The sequence below is a fragment of the Hyperoodon ampullatus genome, assembly GCF_949752795.1.
Source record: "Hyperoodon ampullatus genome assembly, chromosome: 11".
NCBI classification, from domain to species: Eukaryota; Metazoa; Chordata; class Mammalia; order Artiodactyla; family Ziphiidae; genus Hyperoodon; species Hyperoodon ampullatus.
In genome coordinates this window covers 57,978,849-57,998,340 of record NC_136924.1, presented here as the reverse complement: position 1 = coordinate 57,998,340, position 19,492 = coordinate 57,978,849, and the positions used below count along the sequence as shown (strand labels likewise).

The 19,492-nt window shown below is 53.1% G+C and overlaps 1 protein-coding gene across 1 annotated transcript; it reads left to right on the top strand.

Moving 5' to 3' along the window:
- Positions 1 to 11,864: 11,864 nt before the first annotated feature.
- On the top strand, positions 11,865 to 19,001 carry KRT8 (keratin 8; the record flags this gene model as incomplete). Its single annotated transcript, XM_079714608.1, has 9 exons — positions 11,865 to 12,209; positions 14,565 to 14,773; positions 15,419 to 15,479; positions 15,975 to 16,070; positions 16,630 to 16,794; positions 17,070 to 17,195; positions 18,003 to 18,223; positions 18,372 to 18,430; positions 18,714 to 19,001. 9 exons carry the CDS (start codon positions 11,865 to 11,867, stop codon positions 18,899 to 18,901), a joined length of 1,470 nt encoding a protein of 489 aa, XP_079570734.1. The 3' UTR covers positions 18,902 to 19,001.
- Positions 19,002 to 19,492: the final 491 nt, after the last annotated feature.

The window sequence follows — 19,492 nt, the reverse complement described above, 5'->3', positions numbered from 1 at the left end:
CAGGCCTTCTGGAAGTCATCTTCCTTTATCAGAGGTGCTGGCTGATGTGAGTCAAAGCTTTCATGCTGGCCTGGAGAATTTGCCTTCCTATCTCCAGCGTCTTTCAGTCTGTGTCTGGTTAGACTCAGGACTGGGAAACCCAGTGGGACTGGGAAACCTAACTGGGTTCTGGAGCTTGAAGAGTTGGGTTGAATTCTGTTCCTGACACTTAGGTGCTGTGTGACCTTACGAAATGGGTCAAAAGTTTCTAAACTTCCGCACCCTAATGTGTAAATAAGACTAACTGTACTTTCCTCATAGGTTTAATTGTGAGGATTAAATGGGGTTATAAAAGTCTATGGGGGGGGGCTTCCCTGGTGGCGCAGTGGTTGAGAGTCCGCCTGCCGATGCAAGGGACACGGGTTCGTGCCCCGGTCTGGGAAGATCCCACATGCCATGGAGCGGCCAGGCCCGTGAGCCATGGCCGCTGAGCCTGCGCGTCTGGAACCTGTGCTCCGCTACAGGAGAGGCCACAACAGTGAGAGGCCCGCATACCGCAAAAAAAAAAAAAAAAAAAAAAAAAAGTCTATGGGGGCTTCTCTGGTGGCACAGTGGTTAAGAATCCGCCTGCCAATGCAGGAGGCACGGGTTCGAGCCCTGGTCCGGGAAGATCTCACATGCCGTGGAGCAACTAAGCCCGTGTGCCACAACTACTGAAGCCCGCGTGCCTAGAGCCGGTGCTCTGCAACAAGAGAAGCCACCGCAATGAGAAGCCCATGCACCGCAAGGAAGAGTAGCCTCCGCTCACCACAACTAGAGAAAGCCCGTGTGCAGCAACACAGACAAAAATAAATAAATAAATAAATTTATTAAGAAAAAAGTCTGTGGTGCAGGGAGTGCCTGGCATTATGGTACTACCCTGAAGGGATACAGAGAGAGGGAGGTGTACCGCAGGGAGGCGAGACACGGCTTTGGAGGCAGACAGGACCCAATTCTACTGTTGGAACACAAGCTATTCTTAACCTTGATGCTCAGTTTCCTCAGCTCTAAAATGGAGATATTGCTTATTTCATAGTTTCTGTAAAGATGAAAAGTTGTCATGACTGCCTTAAGGAAACTCCTAGATCATTGGGGGTACTTGGACCCATGCCCAACTCTGGGAGACCCGGTGAGAGTCCAGGCTGGGAGACTGGGGGAGAAGCCAGGAGGGAAAGTCTGGGAGGGCTTCCTGTAGGAGGTATTTGGAGTGGAGCCAGGCTGGAGCGACAGAGAGAGAGGAGGAGGGCCTGGTGAAGAAACCAGGTGGAGAAGGAGTGTGTGTAGGAGCTGGCTACCAAGTGAACAGGGTCAGGCCATGGGTGGGGAGGCGTAGGGTTCATGTGGGGGCCATGGTTCCCATGGCCCCATGGGTCTAGGAGGAGGTCTGGGGAGTTTGACTTCTGCAGCGGGATACTTCTGAACCAGAAGCTCTGGAGCTCTGGTCTGGTAGGGAAATGGCCCTCTCCTCTGCCTCCCATGTTCTGGAGGCTGCTTCTGCTGTTCAAGCTTCTCTTAGCTTCCCAAGATGACCACCTGGGAAACCTGGGGAGGCAAGGAAGGAGAGGGCAGCACTTGTGTGACGCCTTGGGGAATTCTGGCCTCAGGCTGGAATCCTGTTGGGAATGCAGAAGCACACAGTGGGTTGTGTTGCCAAGGGAGCTTGCCGAACACTTCCCTGAGGCTAAATTGGCTCCAGCTGGCCCAGACCAAGCCCAGTCCCACCTTCCAGGTCAGCAGCTTTGTCTAATTAGACCTGTGATTGTGACAGTGTGTCCTGCTTTGGGGTCGTCTTAGCCCTTAGACACCAGGGAATCCCCGAAGAAATGTTGATTATTGGGTGGTTGGTAGCAGGGCTTTCCTTGACCTGAGCTGCTCTCCCATTCTCCCTTTTACCTCCTTTCTAATAGATACACACACACACACACTCTAATAGATACACACACACACACACACACACACACACGATGGCGGAGGCTGAGTCAATCCTTAGTGAATTCATCATATGTTGGTGCGGTGCCTTCTAAGCACTTTTGGAAACAGCATGCCCAGGCTTTTGGGCTTACCCCAGACTTGAGGTCAAGTCTTGAAGGACTTTTAGTTTCCTTATCTGTAAAATGGGATAATGTTACCTTCCTCCTGGGTTATTTTATGATTATAAATATGTAAGAGATCTGACACTTTGACCTTTAGTGGGAACCCAGCAAATGAAAGCTGTCATCATCATCACCATCATTCATTCCCTACATCACCACCACCACCACCACCATCATGGTCGGCAGGGAAAGGAACCCTGGGTTGGGAGATGGGGAAGCAGAGGGTGTGTCAATAGGCAGAGCTCAGTTTACATGGCTGGCTCCCTGGGAATTGGATTTGCAAACTTCTCTTTTGCATAGTGGCAGAGCCTTGCATGTTATCCCTTTATTACTATCCCAGAGACTCCTTCTTATAGTCCCAATTGCCACCTCTCTCTAGTTAACCTCAGTCCTTCCGAACCAGCGCTGTCTCCCACCTGAGCATCTCCTGTGGGCTGAGTGGACACTGCAGAGGACACAGAGATGCATGAGACATGGCCCCATCCTGCAAGGACTTCAATTCTCACAAGGCAAAATGAGTCAAAGCAGGTGTGAACACAAGTTCCATGGGGCGATGATCTCAAAGACAGTGAAGGGATGGGGGAGGCTGCACAGGGGGGTGGTGTGGTGAGAGTCGAGCTAACATTGATTGAAAACCTACAACTGTCAAGCACTGTTGTTCCCTTACCTGATGTTCAGACCAGTCCTCTTAGGTAGTTGCATTTTCAGCTGAGGAAAAGGAACCTCAGAGAGATTAAGTAGAGTGTCCAGCTTCACACAGTTGGGAAGTGGCTCCAAAATTCTTTTGATTGCATTCACTATCCTTTGGCCTTCAGTCACACCTGGCTGCAGAGCTGATGAACATGCATTAACAGGCTTGGTGAGCCCCACGAGTGAGGAGTCCACGGGGTTCAGATTCCAGTCCTCTTCACAGCTGTGTGGACCTTGGCACTTACCCATCCCTGCCTGGAGAGGTCTTTAAAAGCTTGCATGAGGTGACGTTTGCAGTGCACATAGTTGGCCTTAGGATGTGTGTCTGGGGCTCTGCCAACCCATCTATTGACCCTCTGCCACAACTTCCCAGATGACGACGCACATTGCACTTGTACAAAGCTTGAGCTTTGGGAGTTCCTTACTTACAGTGAGCAGAAGTCTCTCTCTGGGGGCTTCTTCCTGCTGGTGCTGGTCGCATCCCTTGTGCCACAGGGATGAATGTCCCTTCTTCCCGGCAGTCCATGCCTCTTCTCCAGGGAACATGCTCTCAGTGCCAGCTGAAAATGCAACTACTTAAGAGGTCTATGGAATGTGGTTTCCATTCATCTCCTTATCCCAGACATCTCCTTGCATCAGCTCCCATTTGTCCAGGTCCCTTGTAAGAGTCACACAAGAGCCAAACCCTGTTCTCCAAGAATGGCATGATCAGAGGGGAGGATATGGGCTCTCCCATGCTTGGATCTGCTGCTGAGGACCACAGAGGGTTTCACAGTTGCCTTGTCATGCTGTTGCTGGCATGAAGGTGTGCATGTGCATGCGTGTGTGATGAACAAAGGTAAGGTGATGGGTGTAAACAGTGTGTTCAGGGGAGGGTCTACACCTTCCCTCTGTGGCATGTACTCTGGGCCAGCGCCCTGCCAGGCAGAGGCTGGCACAAGAGATGGGAACCATACTCAGACACTAGAGGATGCTGTCCTGTCTGTGAGAAGCTATGGTCTGACGTCACTGAGATGAATGTGATGGCAGGGGAAGGTCCAGCAGCTCATGACAAGTGTGTGCAGCAGCGTGGCTGGAGCAGAAGGTGCTAGGGTTCAGAAGGGAGCTACGGGAAGTGCCTATGTTGGACTCGGCCATGCAATCAACTGCCGTATCGTGTAGGTTCTTTCTTCTTACCGTCTTCTCTCCGCATGGCTCTTGGCACCCCACAAGCCTTCTCACTTGTGTGCTGCAATAGCCCCGTTTCTAGTCTCCTGCCAGTTTTTGCCCCTACCATCTAACCTACACATCGCAGCCTCCTGGATCTCCTTAAAGCACCGCTTTAACCGTGTCCCGTCCTGCCCCACACCTTCCTTGGCCCCTGTGACCACCTTCCTGTTCCATGGGAATCCTGTTCTCATCCAATAACTTATTGCATTTCCATATCTTTCTTTTCTAAGCTCAATTCCATCAAGCCCAAGCTCATTTATTTTTATTTTTTTGATACTTTAATTAATTAATTAATTTTTGGCTGCGTTGGGTCTTCATTGCTGTGCGCGGGCTTTCTCTAGCTGTGGTGAGCGGGGGCTGCTCTTCATTGCGGTGTGTGGGCTTCTCATTGCTGTGGCTTCTCTTGTTGTGGAGCACAGGCTCTAGGGCGTGGGCTTCAGTAGTTGTGCCACGTGGGCTCAGTAGTTGTGGCTCGCGGGCTCTAGATTGCAGGCTCAGCAGTGGCGGCGAATGGACTTAGTTGCTCCACAGCATGTGGGATCTTCCCGAACCAGGGCTCGAACCCGTGTCCTCTGCATTGGCAGGTGGATTCTTAACCACTGTGCCACCAGGGCTTCTCTCCACGGTGGGCTGGGCCTTAGCTGTTTGCCTCCCATTCCTTCCTGTTTCAATCTCAGCTCTTCATTTCACCAGAACAGGATGGTCTCCCCAAACCAGAGCTTCCCCGCCAGGGTGGCTGGTCGCACCATTTGTGCCGAGAGTGGACTATATTTGTGTGACACATTGGGCCCACCAGCCCTCTGAGTGTCAGAGGGAGGCCTTGGGTGGCCAGAGCCTCTGGCCTGACCACAAGTAGTCCCAAGCAGACCTTTTCATTTACCCCAGCTTACCATATACGAATGATCATTTCCTGTGAGTCACGACACTTGACCGTGGAGAAGGCTGGGAATGGCTTATGCAGTGGCCGTTTCCCGGGGTGGGGTGGAATGAGATCCAGATACCCGGAGAACTCTCAGAGGACCACGCCTTGCCCATGATTTTTCATGACCCCACCAATGTTGTGCAACTTTCTCTTCTGTACTAGGTGTGGAAGGGTCACTGCTCCTGTATATCAGGAGAGCAAGAAAGGGCCCCTCCTCTTCACCCAGGGTTGGGAGGAGTGCCTGGGCTACTGTGTGAGAGTGGGCCCTACCCTGGGATCCTGGCAAGTACAGGGTATCAGGGCGTTCAAAGGTTTTTTGTTTTTTGTTTTTAAATTGAAATATGGTTGATTTACAGTGTTGTGTTAGTCTCAGGTGTACGGCAAAGTGATTCAGGTATACATACGTAAATATATGTATATTCTTTTTCAGATTCTTTTCCATTATAGGTTATTACAAGGTATTGAATACAGTTCCCTGTGCTATATACAGTAGGTCCTTGTTGTTTATTTATTTTATATACAGTAGTAGCTGTTAATTCCAAACTCCTAATTTATCCCTCCCCAAAGGTTCTTGTCCAACCACACTAGTTATGTTTTTTTAAAAAATATTTATTTTAATTAATTAAATTAATTAATTAGGTTGTGCCCGGTCTTAGTTGCGACAGGCGTGATCCTTAGTTGTGGCTTGTGGGCTCGTTAGTTGTGGCATGCAAACTCTTAGCTGTGGCATGCAAACTCTTAGTTGCGGCATGTGGGATCTAGTTCCCTGACCAGGGATCGTACCCGGGCCCCCCACATTGGGATTGCGGAGTCTTAACAACTGTGCCAACAGGGAAGTCCCTAGTTATGGGTTTTTAAGGGGGTGCCAGGCAGATGTTTTTCAGACCACAAAGAGCTCCCCTTTTCAAGCAGACCCCTAGATTTCTCTGAGGCTGGGGGGTGTGGGCTGAAAAATGGACAATCCGAAGTGCATCCCAGACAAGACCAACTTCAGGCAATGTGGCGGTAAGGGAGCTCACTTCAGTATGCTTCTCCACCTCACCAGTCCTCCTGCCTCCTTGGAGGACCGTTGGACCCCATGCTGACGCTCTGCTCCTCTTCCCATCAAGGTATGGCCCACATCTCTCAAGCCCTGACCCTGATAGTGCCAGTTTGCTGATCTGACGACAGTCTCTGGGCTGCTAAACGCCCACACCATTCTTCTTGCTTCTCATCATTATACAGGAAGTGTGATAGAGTGGTTAGGACCTTGGAGAAAGAGCCACACTGCTGTGTGAGTCTGGGTATGTTTCTTAACCTCTCTGTGGCTCATCAGGTAAAAATGGTATTATAGCACTTACTTTATAGGGTTCTTATGTAGTGTAAATGAATTAATACTTGGAAGACATTTTTGTACCATATCAGTATTATTATTACCCTATTAGAATAAGTGGCATTATGTGTCTGTCTGTGTCTCCCTGCACACAGTGGAGACCATTGGGGACCCAATTCCCTCAGAGCCTTCCCAGCATGTGCCCAATGTATAGCCAGCCACCAATATACTGAATTAATGATTAAGGACTCCTAATATTCACCTTTCAACAAAAGCCTTCAGGCCACACCTTGCTTTGGTCATAGGAGGCTCCTACCTGTACTGAACTGGTGTGAAAGGAACCAAAAAACTATCTCACCACACTTTTTAGGCTACTGCCTGATAAGTAAATGAGTGGACAAGTGAATGAATGAGTGAACAAAAACAGGACGGAATAAAGGCCTGGGGTCCCTGCCCCTGACTCCCCACCTTGGTCCTCAGGTTGCTGGGCAGGAAATTCAGAACAAAAGACCTCTGGACAATAGCTCCATTGCCCAGCAGCCCAGGCCACGGGTAATTCTCAGTGCTGGAGGGGGTGGTGGTGTGTGTGTGTGGGGGGCTGTAGCTGAGGCCCAGGTCCTTGCTGTTCCTTTTTCCCTCCTGCGCTCCTGACACACCTTTAGGAAAGCTTTCTTGCAGTGGAGCTGTGTAGTGGGGCTGGGCTGTGTGACTACTTCCTTAGGGTCCCATCCTCCTGGAGAGCCTTCTTCAGTGACTCCCTGCTTCCCACTTCCCATCACTCAGGCCTCTTGCATGCTGTCCTCGCCTCTATGAGTGGGACCCATTCGGGTCCTCTCTCCATCTCTGTCTATGTCCCTGGCCACCCCAGTGAAGTGTCAGGCTCTGGGGACTGGCCACTCTCTATTTTACCCCCTGAGGTGCAGGTGTATCATCCTTTCTGAGCAGGGACCCTGCAGTGCACTGGACTTGGGCTCTGACCTATTCTTCCAGGGGGAAGAGAAGAGTGTATTCCTGGAGGTCTTGGTGTGAGAGCAGAGCCAAAGCCAGGTGCTCGACCCTGGCTGCCCCAAGGAAGCTTTATAAAACATGCAGGTGCAGCCTGGGTGATTTTGGTGTGCATGCTCCAGACAGAGAATCAGAATTAAGGAGAAGGACTCTAACGGCTGAGCTAGGCTTGACTGCCCATCCAACGGATGGCCTCTTCTGGTTTGGTATCAGTGGAAGCGAGGGTGTGAGGATTGGAAGGTGAGTGGGAGACCTCATCATCTCCAGGCTGTTAGACTCGTCTCCTTTCCTCCCTAAGAAGGTTTACCTCATGGGGAAGGGTCTCCCCATGCTTGTTCTAATAATTTCTAACCACATCTTCTATCAAAATCAAAATTTCGGTTCGGAGAACATTCGTGGATGCCTAATCAAAGCGTAAAGCTCTGTGATGGTAGAATATGGATCAAAGCTCTCAGAGTGGGGAGGATTGGGATGTTCTAGTCCAAACCCTTACCTGATTTAGGAATCCTCCTACAGTGAGCCCAGTGGACAGTTGGTTAGCACACCTTGGGCTCGAGACTTCTAGGGACAGGAGCTTGCTTCCTCTCTAGGCAGTCCATCCCCATCTGGGCTGGCTTTAATCATCAGAGCCATGTTTATCATGAAGACAAATAGTCACCATTTGCTGAGCATTGACTATGAACAATTTTGGCCTTGAGGCACATGGCACAAAAATCAACAATCAAATCAGCTTTATTATATTCATGATGTGGCTTACTGATGGGTGTTCCCACCATCTGTGGCTTCCCACTTAAATGAATTATTCTTGCTGCCTTGGTGCTAAACTCAGCTATTTCCATGCCAACAATAAGATTTTAAATTGCTCACCTTTTAAACTGATTTCAGTGCTTTGGAGATGCTGCCCTGGTTACTAACCTAGAGGCAGGGAATCTACCTTCAGCATCTAAACAAAATCTTCCCTTCTATCCCCTGACCCGTCTGCTGGCCCACGAAGTCTGTACTTTATATACGTGGCTAATTTATGCTTTTGTGGGTTTTCTTTTTTGTAACAGCTTTATTGAGCTATAATTCACATACCGTACAATTCAACCATTTAAAATGTACAATTCGATGGTTTTTACTATTTTCACAGGCTTGTACAACGATCACCATAATTAAATTTAGAACATTTTCATCACTCCAAAAAGAAACCCCATACTTTTACCAATTACCTCCATTCTCCCCAGCCTGGAGGTGGTTTGGCAACCGCAGATCTGTTTTCTGTCTCTACAGATTTACCTATTCTGGACGTTTCATATAAATAGAATCATGCAATATGAGATTTGCATTGTAGCATGTATCGGTGATTCATTCCTTTTTACTGAGAATGATATACCATCATATGGACATGTTGCATTTTGTTTCTCCATTCATCAGTTGGTGGACATTTGTGTTGTTTCCATTTTGGCTGCTGTGAATAGCACTGCTGCAAATGTGGTGTCTTTGTGTCACCATTCCTGATCACTGAGAAGAACGTGTTCAGACCATCTTTTCCGATGATTGTGAGTGATGTAGTGATAAGAGCTACCCTGCTCACCCATCTATGCCCTCAGCCTTGACACAACTGCTCAGGGCTTCAGGGCCTCCTCGGTGTCATCCTGTGCCATCACCATCGGGGTGGAGGGGGCACACGTCTCCTCTTTCCCTCTTCTGATCTCCAGGAAAGGCAGTTTGGAGCAGAATCCTCTGGGTTGGGCAGTCACCAAAAACAATTTCCCTTTCATTGGGTAGGCAGCAGTGTGCAGACCACAGTGGCCAGAGACAGTCTTACAAGGAGTTGTCCCCATGGGCCACCTTAGTCCAGTTTTCTGTTCCCTCACCACTAGGCCCTCGTCCTGGGGCCTCCCCCTATTGCTTACACCCCGGAATCCCAGGCAGAGGCCACCGGAGAGGGCAGCTTTGGTCTCTTCTCTTGCACCAAGGCTGGGCTTGGGGCATGGGAGAGGGGTTGGCTGGGGTCTCTGGGCAATAGGGAGCTGACAAGTGAGATGCAAACACTTCTGGCCCTGCATTGTCCTGGGCTGTCCCAGCAAAGAGGGACTCCCCCTGGGTGAGATCTGGGCTGCCCTACAGCCTGAAAACCACAGGGTCCCTTGTAGCCAGCTTTGTCCTCACCTTAAACAAAAGGCACTCCTGGAACCAGGGAACCAAGTGAGTTCGGGTGGAGGGGCTGAGATTTCAGGGAGGGCTCTGGGCTGCAGTTCTGTGCTCAGGACTTCAGGTGAGGTCTCTCCCCTCCAAGTCTGCCCAGGTGTACTCTGTTGGGGAGGAGAAGTGGGGAGCTGGTCGTCCTCCCTCCCCAGGGCTGCCATACCTGTCTGACGAGCCCCTCCCTCTCTCCTTCCGCCTTCTCTGTGCCTGATTTGGCACCGGGCCCGTACCCCTCCCTTTGGTCTCAGGAAGGTGCAGTCTCTCTGCCCTGCACGGTGTGGGGGTTTGTTGGGGAAGGGGTAGCTTGCATTCAAATCACTCCTTGGAAAATTAAGCATTGTTTAAAGGGGCCGAGAGAGGGCCTGGTACAAACAGGTACTGCCTGGTTCTGTGTGGCAGGAGGCCAGGGCTGGGGAGGGTGGGGAGGAGAAAAGTGGGGAGGGGAGAAAGGGATGTGGTCACTGTGTCCCCTCTAAGAGTCTTTGGCTTTGTCTTTCCGGAAGGGACTTCAAAGTGTGTCCTTTTGTGTGTACGTGTGTGTGATCTGGTGTGTGTGATCCGAGGGGAGCTTATCTGTGTGTCTGTCTTTTTGGATTTGTCTGTCTTCCAAGGAGGGGGCTTCTGGTCTCGCTGTCCCTCTGTAGGGGTCTCTATGCCTGTCCTCTGGAACCCTGGGTGTCTTTACTGGAGAAGGATAGGGAGGCATCTGCACATCTGCCCCCTCGTGATAGGTGGTCAGGGTAGCAGTCACCCTCTCCCCTGGGTTGGGGGTTGGGGGCTATGGGCGACCTGTCTCTCTACCCCCAGGGGATCTGTTGGTCTCTAGTTAACAGCCATCCAGTCCCCACTTTATGCCCTGCAGGATCTTTCAGAGAATCTAGCCCCAGCCATTAGAGAATCGAAGCTGGAATCTCTGCCTCCGGGACCCAAACCTCCTGTTTTCCACCCACAGCCTGCCACACCCAGGCCTGGGGTGCCTTACTCAGCTCCCCATTCTCCAGTCTTCTGCAGGTGCATGCTGTGCCCCAACCCACTCTCCTGACTCATTCTCATAATGGGTTTGTGGAGACAGGTGCAGGGACTCTTCCCCTTCTCCTCTGGCCATCTGGGGGCCTGGGAAGAGACAGAGAAGGAGGGCCCAGGTGGCTGCAGGTTGACTCACCATCGGTGCCCCCCACTCCACAGTCCTGCCTCCTTTCCTGTGATTCACCCACTGGGAGCTATAGGAATGACTCCCCCAAGCAGCAAGGAGAGCGATGAGATGAAGTTCCCGATGACGTAGCTGCCTGCTCTCCTGAGCTCTCCCAGCCTGCCCTTTTGCTCTTGTTCATCCTTCTCTGTGCCTTTCAGCCCTGCCCGGGGAATCCTGTGATCTTTTTTTTTTTTTTTTTTTTTTTGCGGTACGCGGGCTTCTCACCGTTGTGGCCTCTCCCGTTGCGGAGCACGGGCTCTGGACGCGCAGGCTCAACGGCCATGGCTCACGGGCCCAGCCGTTCCGCAGCATGTGGGATCCTCCCAGACCGGGGCACGAACCCGTGTCCCCTGCATCGGCAGGCGGACTCTCAAACACTGCGCCACCAGGGAAGCCCAATCCTGTGATCTTGGGAAGAGAGAAAGACACGGGGTTGTGTCCAGGAAAAGTGCTGTGTTGGACCTCACGTTAACTTGCACGTACAGCCCCAGAGGGAGGACAGCGTGTGTGTGTGTGTGTGTGTGTGTGTGTGTGTGTGTGCATTCATTCATTTCACAAATGTTTACCCAGCCCCTCTTGGCATTGCACCAAGGGCTGAGGGCACAGCAGTAACTGAGGAGAGACTAGGCAAATGGTTGACCTCGAGTTCAAGGATTCGGAACCCAGCCCTGTCCTCCAACCTGGGCAGACCCTCGTAATCACTCGAAGTGGAGAGAACAACACGAAGGACACGGGGTGGTGCCTCTGGGGTGTCAGCTGCTCAGAGGAGACCCAAATGCCACAGATCCCTTTCCTGCTCTGCTCCCCAGTCTGTGCATTTATTTCCCACAGGAGGGAAGGAGATAAGACCCAGGATTCAGGGTTGCAGTGGCTGGGCCACCCCGCAAGGCTCTGTTAGGGAACAGGTAGAGGCTGGCAGCCCTTGCACTTCTCACATTCACTGAGTTACCCTTTCCTGGGCTCTGCGGTGGTGCAGGGGTGGGCTCCGGGGCGGGAGCAGCTCTCTGCTGCCCCCACCTGAGTCCGGCCTGTAGGTGGTAGGTATCAGGTGTCAGGTTAGGCCCTGCCCCCTCAGGGCCTAGCCACTCTGCTACAAGGCCGATCCCCTCCTCCTGGGCTGGGCTCTTTTTTATAAAAGGCCATCCGGGGAGCTGTACCCCACCTAGGAGCAGCTTCGCACCTCCTCGAGTCTCTGTGTGCTTCGGCCTCCTCGCCTCCTCTCCAGCCTCCACCATGTCCGTCAGGGTGACCCAGAAGTCCTACAAGGTGTCCACCTCCGGCCCCCGGTCCTTTAGCAGCCGCTCGTTCACCAGTGGGCCGGGCGCCCGAATCAGCTCCTCGGCCTTCTCCCGGGCGGGCAGCAGCAGCAGCTTCCGGGGCGGCCTGGGCAGCAGCATGAGTCTGGCTCCAGGTTATGGTGGGGCCCCGGGTCTAGGGGGCATCACAGCTGTCACGGTGAACCAGAGCCTGCTGAGCCCCCTCAAGCTGGAGGTGGACCCCGACATCCAGGCCGTGCGCACCCAGGAGAAGGAGCAGATCAAGACCCTGAACAACAAGTTCGCCTCCTTCATCGACAAGGTGAGGGCTCCCCCTGCGTGGCCCGCGGTGCCTGGGGCCGGACCAGGATCCCAGCCCTTTCTCTTGGTCACCCCACCCTCGGTGGGCACATCTCCAGCCCCTCCCTGGCGTCCTGCTGGGCCCCACTCACTCTGGCAACACTCCCGCTTCCGACGGATGTCTCGGCGCCCTCCCCCGGCCCCATGCACTTTGGTTTGGGCTGGGGAAGGGATAGAGAGCGGGTCTGGGCGGCTTCTGCCGCTAAATCTTGGGGCTCCCTCCCTCCCTCGCCCATCTCACCCCAACTCGAGGTCTGATCGTCTGTAAAGCTTTCAGCTCTGGAAGAGTCCCAGCTGTTCAGCTGGCGGGTGGGAGGGCAGTTCCTCCCTCAGGTTCACCCTTCTCCCTAGCATGGCCCCAAGGGCTGCTCAACAGCGCTCCTGTGCTTTAAATTTTTTTTTTTTAATAGGAGATTGATAGGATTCTGGGAGAAGGAAGCGGCTGTCTTGATTCAAACAGGCAAATATTGATCCAGGCCTTCGGCGTACCGGGGCCCGAGTGTTGGGGGCATCAATGAGTCATAACTTGGCCAGGGCCCCGGGAGCCGGCCGTGTGGGCGGCGCCGGGCGGGGCCGAGGCCCGCGGTACTGGGGACCCGCTTCTCTGCCTGGGGGCGTGTATCGGGGTGGGGTGGACGCCAGGGCCTGGCTTCAGGAAAGCCCGCCCAGGATTCAAAGTCTGCGGGCGTGCGACACCCCACCTGCGTTTCACATCCTGTTAAGCCCCACGATTTACGGCTTTAGATAAGGCGTCTGTCCGCCAGCGCCCCTCTCCCCGCTCGGCCCTTGTCCCTCTCACTCTTCCCTACTATCCCGGCTCCGCCCCAACGAACTGGCTTTGCTTTCCCAGGGAATGCGTCAGGCCTGGTTTTGCAGCCTCGGGGGTTTGCCTTTCTCAGGGGCCCCAGGGCCCCCAGCGCGCCGGAGGATCAGCCCCTCCCTGCTGACTGGCTCCTGGGAGGCATTTTGGGAGCGGAAGGAGGGAAATCCTGGGGCAGATTAGCGCCTTTAGGAATTGGAGTCCCCCGGGAAACCGGCGCTCCCCTGATTTTGGGAAGTGCTTGCTGGTTCCTTGGCTTTAAGCAACCTTCACTTTACTTCTTGACTGCGTTTTGCTAGCTCTGGGGTCCTCCCAGTGAGTAGCTAAGCACAGGCCGAAGGTTCCCAGTGCTCCGCCCTTTCCTTTGATGGACTCCTTTGCTAAATCTGATTTCCTCATCTACAAAATGGGCACGCTAATCCCTAAGTCAAAGAGGTTTTGCCTATTCAAGCATATAATGTATGTAAGAGCTTAGCAGTGTTTGGCCTACATTAAACAGTCTAATAAGGCTAAATGTTATTATCACTTAGTTTTTATAATTTTGGGGCAGAATGAGCTGGGGAAGAAAGAGATTTACGGAGAGGGATTTGCTGGATCTGGACCAGACCCTTAAGATAACCTTCTAAGTCCTCCCAATTTAAAAGAAGTCCAACTTTGGGTTGATTAAAAAAAAAAAAAAAAGTCCTTCCTCTTCTTGGAACCAGTTTATTATTCTTTCTTTTTAAAAATTTCTCTTCCAAGATGCCTTAATTTCATCCTAAAATCTGGATTCCTTGAGCCCCAAGGAACCTAGGACCTTTGTGTTTGGGACAGAAGGACAGGGTTGTGGATTTGGGGTGGGGTGGGGTAGGGCGGGGTTGGATGTTGGAGAACTCAAAGGGAGGGCTGTGGGGAGGAGGGTCTTCAGTTTGCAGATGGATTTACCGTGTTTCTTGCCTCTTCCCCGGCTAAAAGTGACTTCTGCACAGGGGTGGGGCTCTGGATAGGGCTCGCCAGAGTTCTAAGCCATTGCAGGGCTGAGGAGACCCAGGCTCAGAGAGGGGAAGCAATTCAAGATCAGGTAGCAGTGTTTGGCTAAAACCTAGGTCTTCTGGCGAATGCTCTCCAGGCTGTAGGGCTAAAGTTTCCTATAGTCAATGAGTCCCTCAAAGCCACTCCAAATAATAATCATGATGATAATATTATTTGCTGTGAACAATCTACATTTTTTTCAATCATATATAAAGTGTTAATTAAAACTTGGCTACTTTTATTGACTGCAATATACAATCGAAGTCAATAAGAACCATTTGTTTTGCAAATATAGCTTCAACATAACTGCTAGCTATCCTCTTACAACCATGTATCCCCTTCTTTCCCCCCCAACTCAGCACTAATGGGGTTCCGGAGACCCCACTGCTTGGGGAGTGGATGAGGGGAAAAGACAGTGCTTGCTTTATGCCAGACTTTGAGCCCTGGCCTGATGTGCGATGTGGACCTTTCTGCCTCATCATGCAGGTACGGCACCTGGAGCAGCAGAACAAGATTTTGGAGACCAAATGGAACCTCCTGCAGCAGCAGAAGACAGCCCGGAGCAACATAGACAACATGTTTGAGAGCTACATCAACAACCTCCGGCGGCAGCTGGAAACCCTGGCCCAGGAGAAGCTGAAGCTGGAAGTGGAGCTTGGCAACATGCAGGGGCTGGTGGAGGACTTCAAGACCAAGTGAGCCTCTGTCCTCCCCAACTGAAGTCATCCCACCCTGCCCGGCCCCTTGGGACCAGAGGCCTAAGACACCAAGGCCCTCTGCTTGCTGGGCAGTTCAGTCTTATATAATTAGGGTGACCCCAGGACAAGGTTTTCTCAGGACAGTCTAGGTTTATGTCCATTGTTAATAGCACCTCCCTTCCCCCTTCAATCTCAGAGCTGTCCCAATTTGGACAACAAATTATCTGCTAATGTTTACACAGTAAACCTAAAATGGGAGACAAAGGTAGCCAACATGCTCTCTTGTATACTAATAGCCCTAGACTCTATTTCTTCCTTACCCCTGATTCCCAGCACATTCCAGAAAGTTCTGTCTGAGGTTTCATGTCAGTGCCTGTTGCTAATCCTCCTCATATGCCTAATCCAATGTGTATTCGTGGATCTGGAGAGAGATTTCCTGCTCCAGGCCCCCCACTGGCTGATGATAGCATGGAGTAAGGGTGGGGAAACAGTAGCTGGTTGGGGCAGAAGGACCAGACCAGCCATCTCATATCTTCTTGTATTTCCATTGACTGAATTTTCTAGCTATCCTTGTCCCCCTGGAAAGACCCACAGCAATCTCGCCTTTGCCTCCATCCTCTGATTATATCTCTTTCTCACCAGGTATGAGGAAGAGATCCAAAAGCGCACAGACATGGAGAATGAATTTGTCATCATGAAGAAGGTGAGGGAGTACCCATTCCCCCACCAGACACTGGAGGCTGGCGCTTAGAGACTCGGGCTAGAGGCTTTCTGTTCTTAAATGTTTCTAAGTAATGGGACAACATTTGGGTGCCTCCTAGGTATCTAGCATAGAAGGACAGAGAGGCAGTTAGGTGCATTTGGACCGAACTCTGGACATCAATGTTGGGACACGGTTAAGAAAACGGAGCAGTAGAATTTGAGGTCTAGCTATAGAAGGCTTCCTGGAGGAGGAGGAGAAGGAGGAGGGGAGGGGGAGGGGAGTGGGGGAGAGGGAAGGGTGTGTAGGAAGCAGAGGTAAAAGTGCTGGGGCTGGGGATGCAGGTGTGATGGGGCAGAGACTGGACTGGGTCAGGCCACACACAGTGAGGTGGGGAAGACAATTAGTTAGAAAGTTCTAAGTCCAGGCCATTGGGTGCCCCTGGCTTGGGGTCAGGAGTGGGCACTCAGCTCAGGCTCCCCTCCCCCTGCCCCGCAGGATGTGGATGAAGCTTACATGAACAAGGTAGAGCTGGAGTCCCGCCTGGAAGGGCTGACTGACGAAATCAACTTCTACAGGCAACTGTATGAAGAGGTACGTTCTTGGGCGCTGGAGACTGAGGTTCCCCAACCCCATCAGAGGCCCTTCCCAGCCCCCAGCGCACCAACAGAAAAGGGCCCACCACTGAATAATTACAGCTGCCAATAGTAGCCCGGCATGGATGTTCTATCCCCCTACATGAGGGAGGGTTTATTATCCCACTTCACAGGTGAGAAAATGGGCTCAGAGAACTGAAATAGCCTGTCCAAGGTCATCATACACAGAGTGGTGACCCAGCTGCAGCTCAGGCCTGCTCTGTCCCCAGGGCCTTAGTTAGATCTTTGGGCCGAATGAGAGCCCTCTGTGGGCACCATACTGGTAGCTGAGAGTGCGGAAGGGCTCTGCCGCTCTGGTTTCTCACCCAAAGCCAGATTTCCTTTTATCCCGGCCTCATTTCATCTTTACTTCCCTCCAAGCTCCAGGTCTTTGACCCATCTTCCTTCTTTAGGAACTTTGCCTTCCCACTGTCTTGTCCTTTATGGAAGGCCCTTCTGCAGAAGGGAACTCCTTGTGTGCGGGCCCAGGGCCTCACCACCTCCCCTCCCCACCACAGGAGATCCGCGAGATGCAGTCACAGATTTCTGACACCTCTGTGGTCCTGTCCATGGACAACAGCCGCTCTCTGGACCTGGATGGCATCATCACCGAGGTCAAGGGCCAGTATGAGGAGATCGCCAACCGCAGCCGGGCTGAGGCTGAGACCATGTACCAGACCAAGGTGAAGAGCAGGGTCACTATAGGCTGGTGTTCCCCTTCTGGCTAGTTCTGTGCCCTAGTCCTTGAGGAGGGAGCAGGATTTCAAACTTGACTCTGACTGCTGCGAGCTGGGCTGCCGAGTAGTGCTGGGGGACAGGGACGTCCCTGTGCCCAGAGGTGTAGAGGCGGGTAGGGGAGAGATGACCTGGGTTCTGGTGACTTGGCTGAGAGGGCATTCTCCCTCGGAGGGACCGGGGTGGTCCCCTCTCAACCTCACTCCTTGTCTCACATCTGCAGTACCAGGAGCTGCAGACCTTGGCTGGGAAGCACGGGGATGACCTCCGTCGCACGAAGACGGAGATTTCTGAGATGAACCGGAACATCAACCGACTCCAGGCTGAGATCGAGGGCCTCAAAGGCCAGGTATGGGCTGGGCTGGGGGTGGGAGAGGGTTTTGGGACACCTCTGGGTGAGAGGAGATAATGCAGGAGGAGTGAGGGGTCTGGTGGTTGGGGAAGGGATCCTAGACCTGAGTCAGGAATTGGAGGGGCAGCTAGAGTCCAGACTGCTCCTGGGAGGCTGAGGGGTGCCGAGGAGGGCCCTGTGTGAGGGGCCGGGCAGGTAGGTTGGGGGTCCAGGATGGGTCCCCCAAGCCTGCTTTATTATATCTGTCTTATATATCAGGGTAAGATTGGGCTCTGATGCTTTAAGGAAGTTTAGAAAGCAGAGATCTAGTCCAGCTGGGGGTGGGGATAATACCGCACAGCGTCCCCGGTGAGAAGTTTGTGCGGGGAAGTGCCTGGAAGCTGCTCATATTTCCCCGTTCCGCTTCGTTCCGCTTCCAGAATCTCACCCACCTGCAGCATTTTTTTTTTTTTTTTGCGGTACGCGGGCCTCTCACTGCTGCGGCCTCTCCCATTGCGGAGCACGGGCTCCGGACGCGCAGGCTCAGCGGCCATGGCTCACGGGCGCAGCCGCTCCGCGGCATGTGGGATCCTCCCGGACCGGGGCACGAACCCGCGTCCGCTGCATCGGCAGGTGGACTCCCAACCACTGTGCCACCAGGGAAGCCCTGTAGCATTTTCTTGGATTGAGCCAGGTGGAGTTGGTTAGTCCAGGTCAGGGAGAGGGGGTCCCTAAGGGATGGGAAAGGGAGAGCGGGTGCAGGGGGAGAGGGGAGGAGGCAAGCAGACTCTGCTCTAACTGCTTACCTGTCCCCTCCCCGCCCAGAGGGCTTCCCTGGAGGCCGCCATCGCCGATGCTGAGCAGCGTGGAGAGCTGGCCGTCAAGGATGCTCAGGCCAAGCTGGCCGAGCTGGAGGCCGCTCTGAGAACCGCCAAGCAGGACATGGCGCGGCAGCTGCGCGAATACCAGGAGCTGATGAATGTCAAGCTGGCCCTGGACGTGGAGATCGCCACCTACCGCAAGCTGCTGGAGGGCGAGGAGAGCCGGTGGGTGTGGGCGTTCTCTGACCATCCCTGGTGCCCCATCCCTGGGACCTGGGGTGGGGAGGGGTGGGGAGGGGTGGGACTTGAGTCCTGTTGTCCTGGGATAGGGCCAGGGGTTGGTCCTGACATCCCATGTGTCCTCTGGGTACAGGCTGGAGTCTGGGATGCAGAACATGAGCATCCACACCAAGACCACCAGCGGGTACTCAGGTGAGTATCTTGGTGCTGGGGGGGCAGGGCAGGAGGGCAGCTCCTATACAGTTCCCTCCGGTATAGCTGAGGAACCTGGGGTCCAGTTAAATGTCTTGTCCAAGGTCACGGAGCTAATAGCAAAGCTCTTTCCCGCCTTGCTCCTGGTTTTCCCCAACCATCTTGGAGGAGTGAACCAGGGCGGTTCCCTATCCCTGGGGACCACATCCGTCCGGAGTAGCAGGGAGAAGTGGGCGTGTGCATGGGCTCCTGTGCTCACATGGCTGCCTCTGTTCCTGACCAGGTGGGCTGACCTCAGCCTATGGGACCCCTGGCTTCAACTACGGCCTGAGCTCCTACCAGGCCAACTTGGGCTCTGGAGGGAGCTCTGGCTCCTTCAGCCGTACCAGTTCCAAGGCTGTGGTTGTGAAGAAGATTGAGACCCGTGATGGGAAGCTGGTGTCGGAGTCCTCTGACATCCTGCCTAAGTGAAAGGCTCCTGCGACCCCTCCCGGCCTCCCGGCTCATTTGCTCCTGCAAGAAGGAGTTATGCAGGGGAGTGTTGGAACCAAAGACCTGAGGCTCAGTCCCATCCTTAGCCCACCCCTGGGGGAGTCAACTGCCTGGGGCTCCCTCTCTTGCCCACGCCCCCAACTTAAAAGCCAATCCAAGTGTCTTTTTCAGAATAAAGCTTCAGCTGGCTCTGCCAACACATTTTGCTGTGTGCAGCCCTTGTCTGTCAATGGGGGGGAGAGAGGTGGTCAAGAGGCCTCCCTCTGGGATCAGAAGGCTGGGGTTGGGGGACACATGGAGGAAAGCCTGGCCTCCTCCAGGCTGTTCCCAGAGAGACTTTTTTGCTGAAAAACTTCGTTGATGCCTTGGTTTCAAATACCCCATTTCATTTGATCTGTGCAACAAACCCTGTTGGGGCGCAGAGCAGGTTTTAGATTGGAATATCAGGAGATTTCCTTTCCCATAGACCTCACAGGAGGTCGGCATCAGGAACAGGGCCAGAGAGACCAAGTAATTAGCCTAATTAAAAAGTGGCTGACTGGGATTCGAACCCAGGACCGTCCAGTTCTC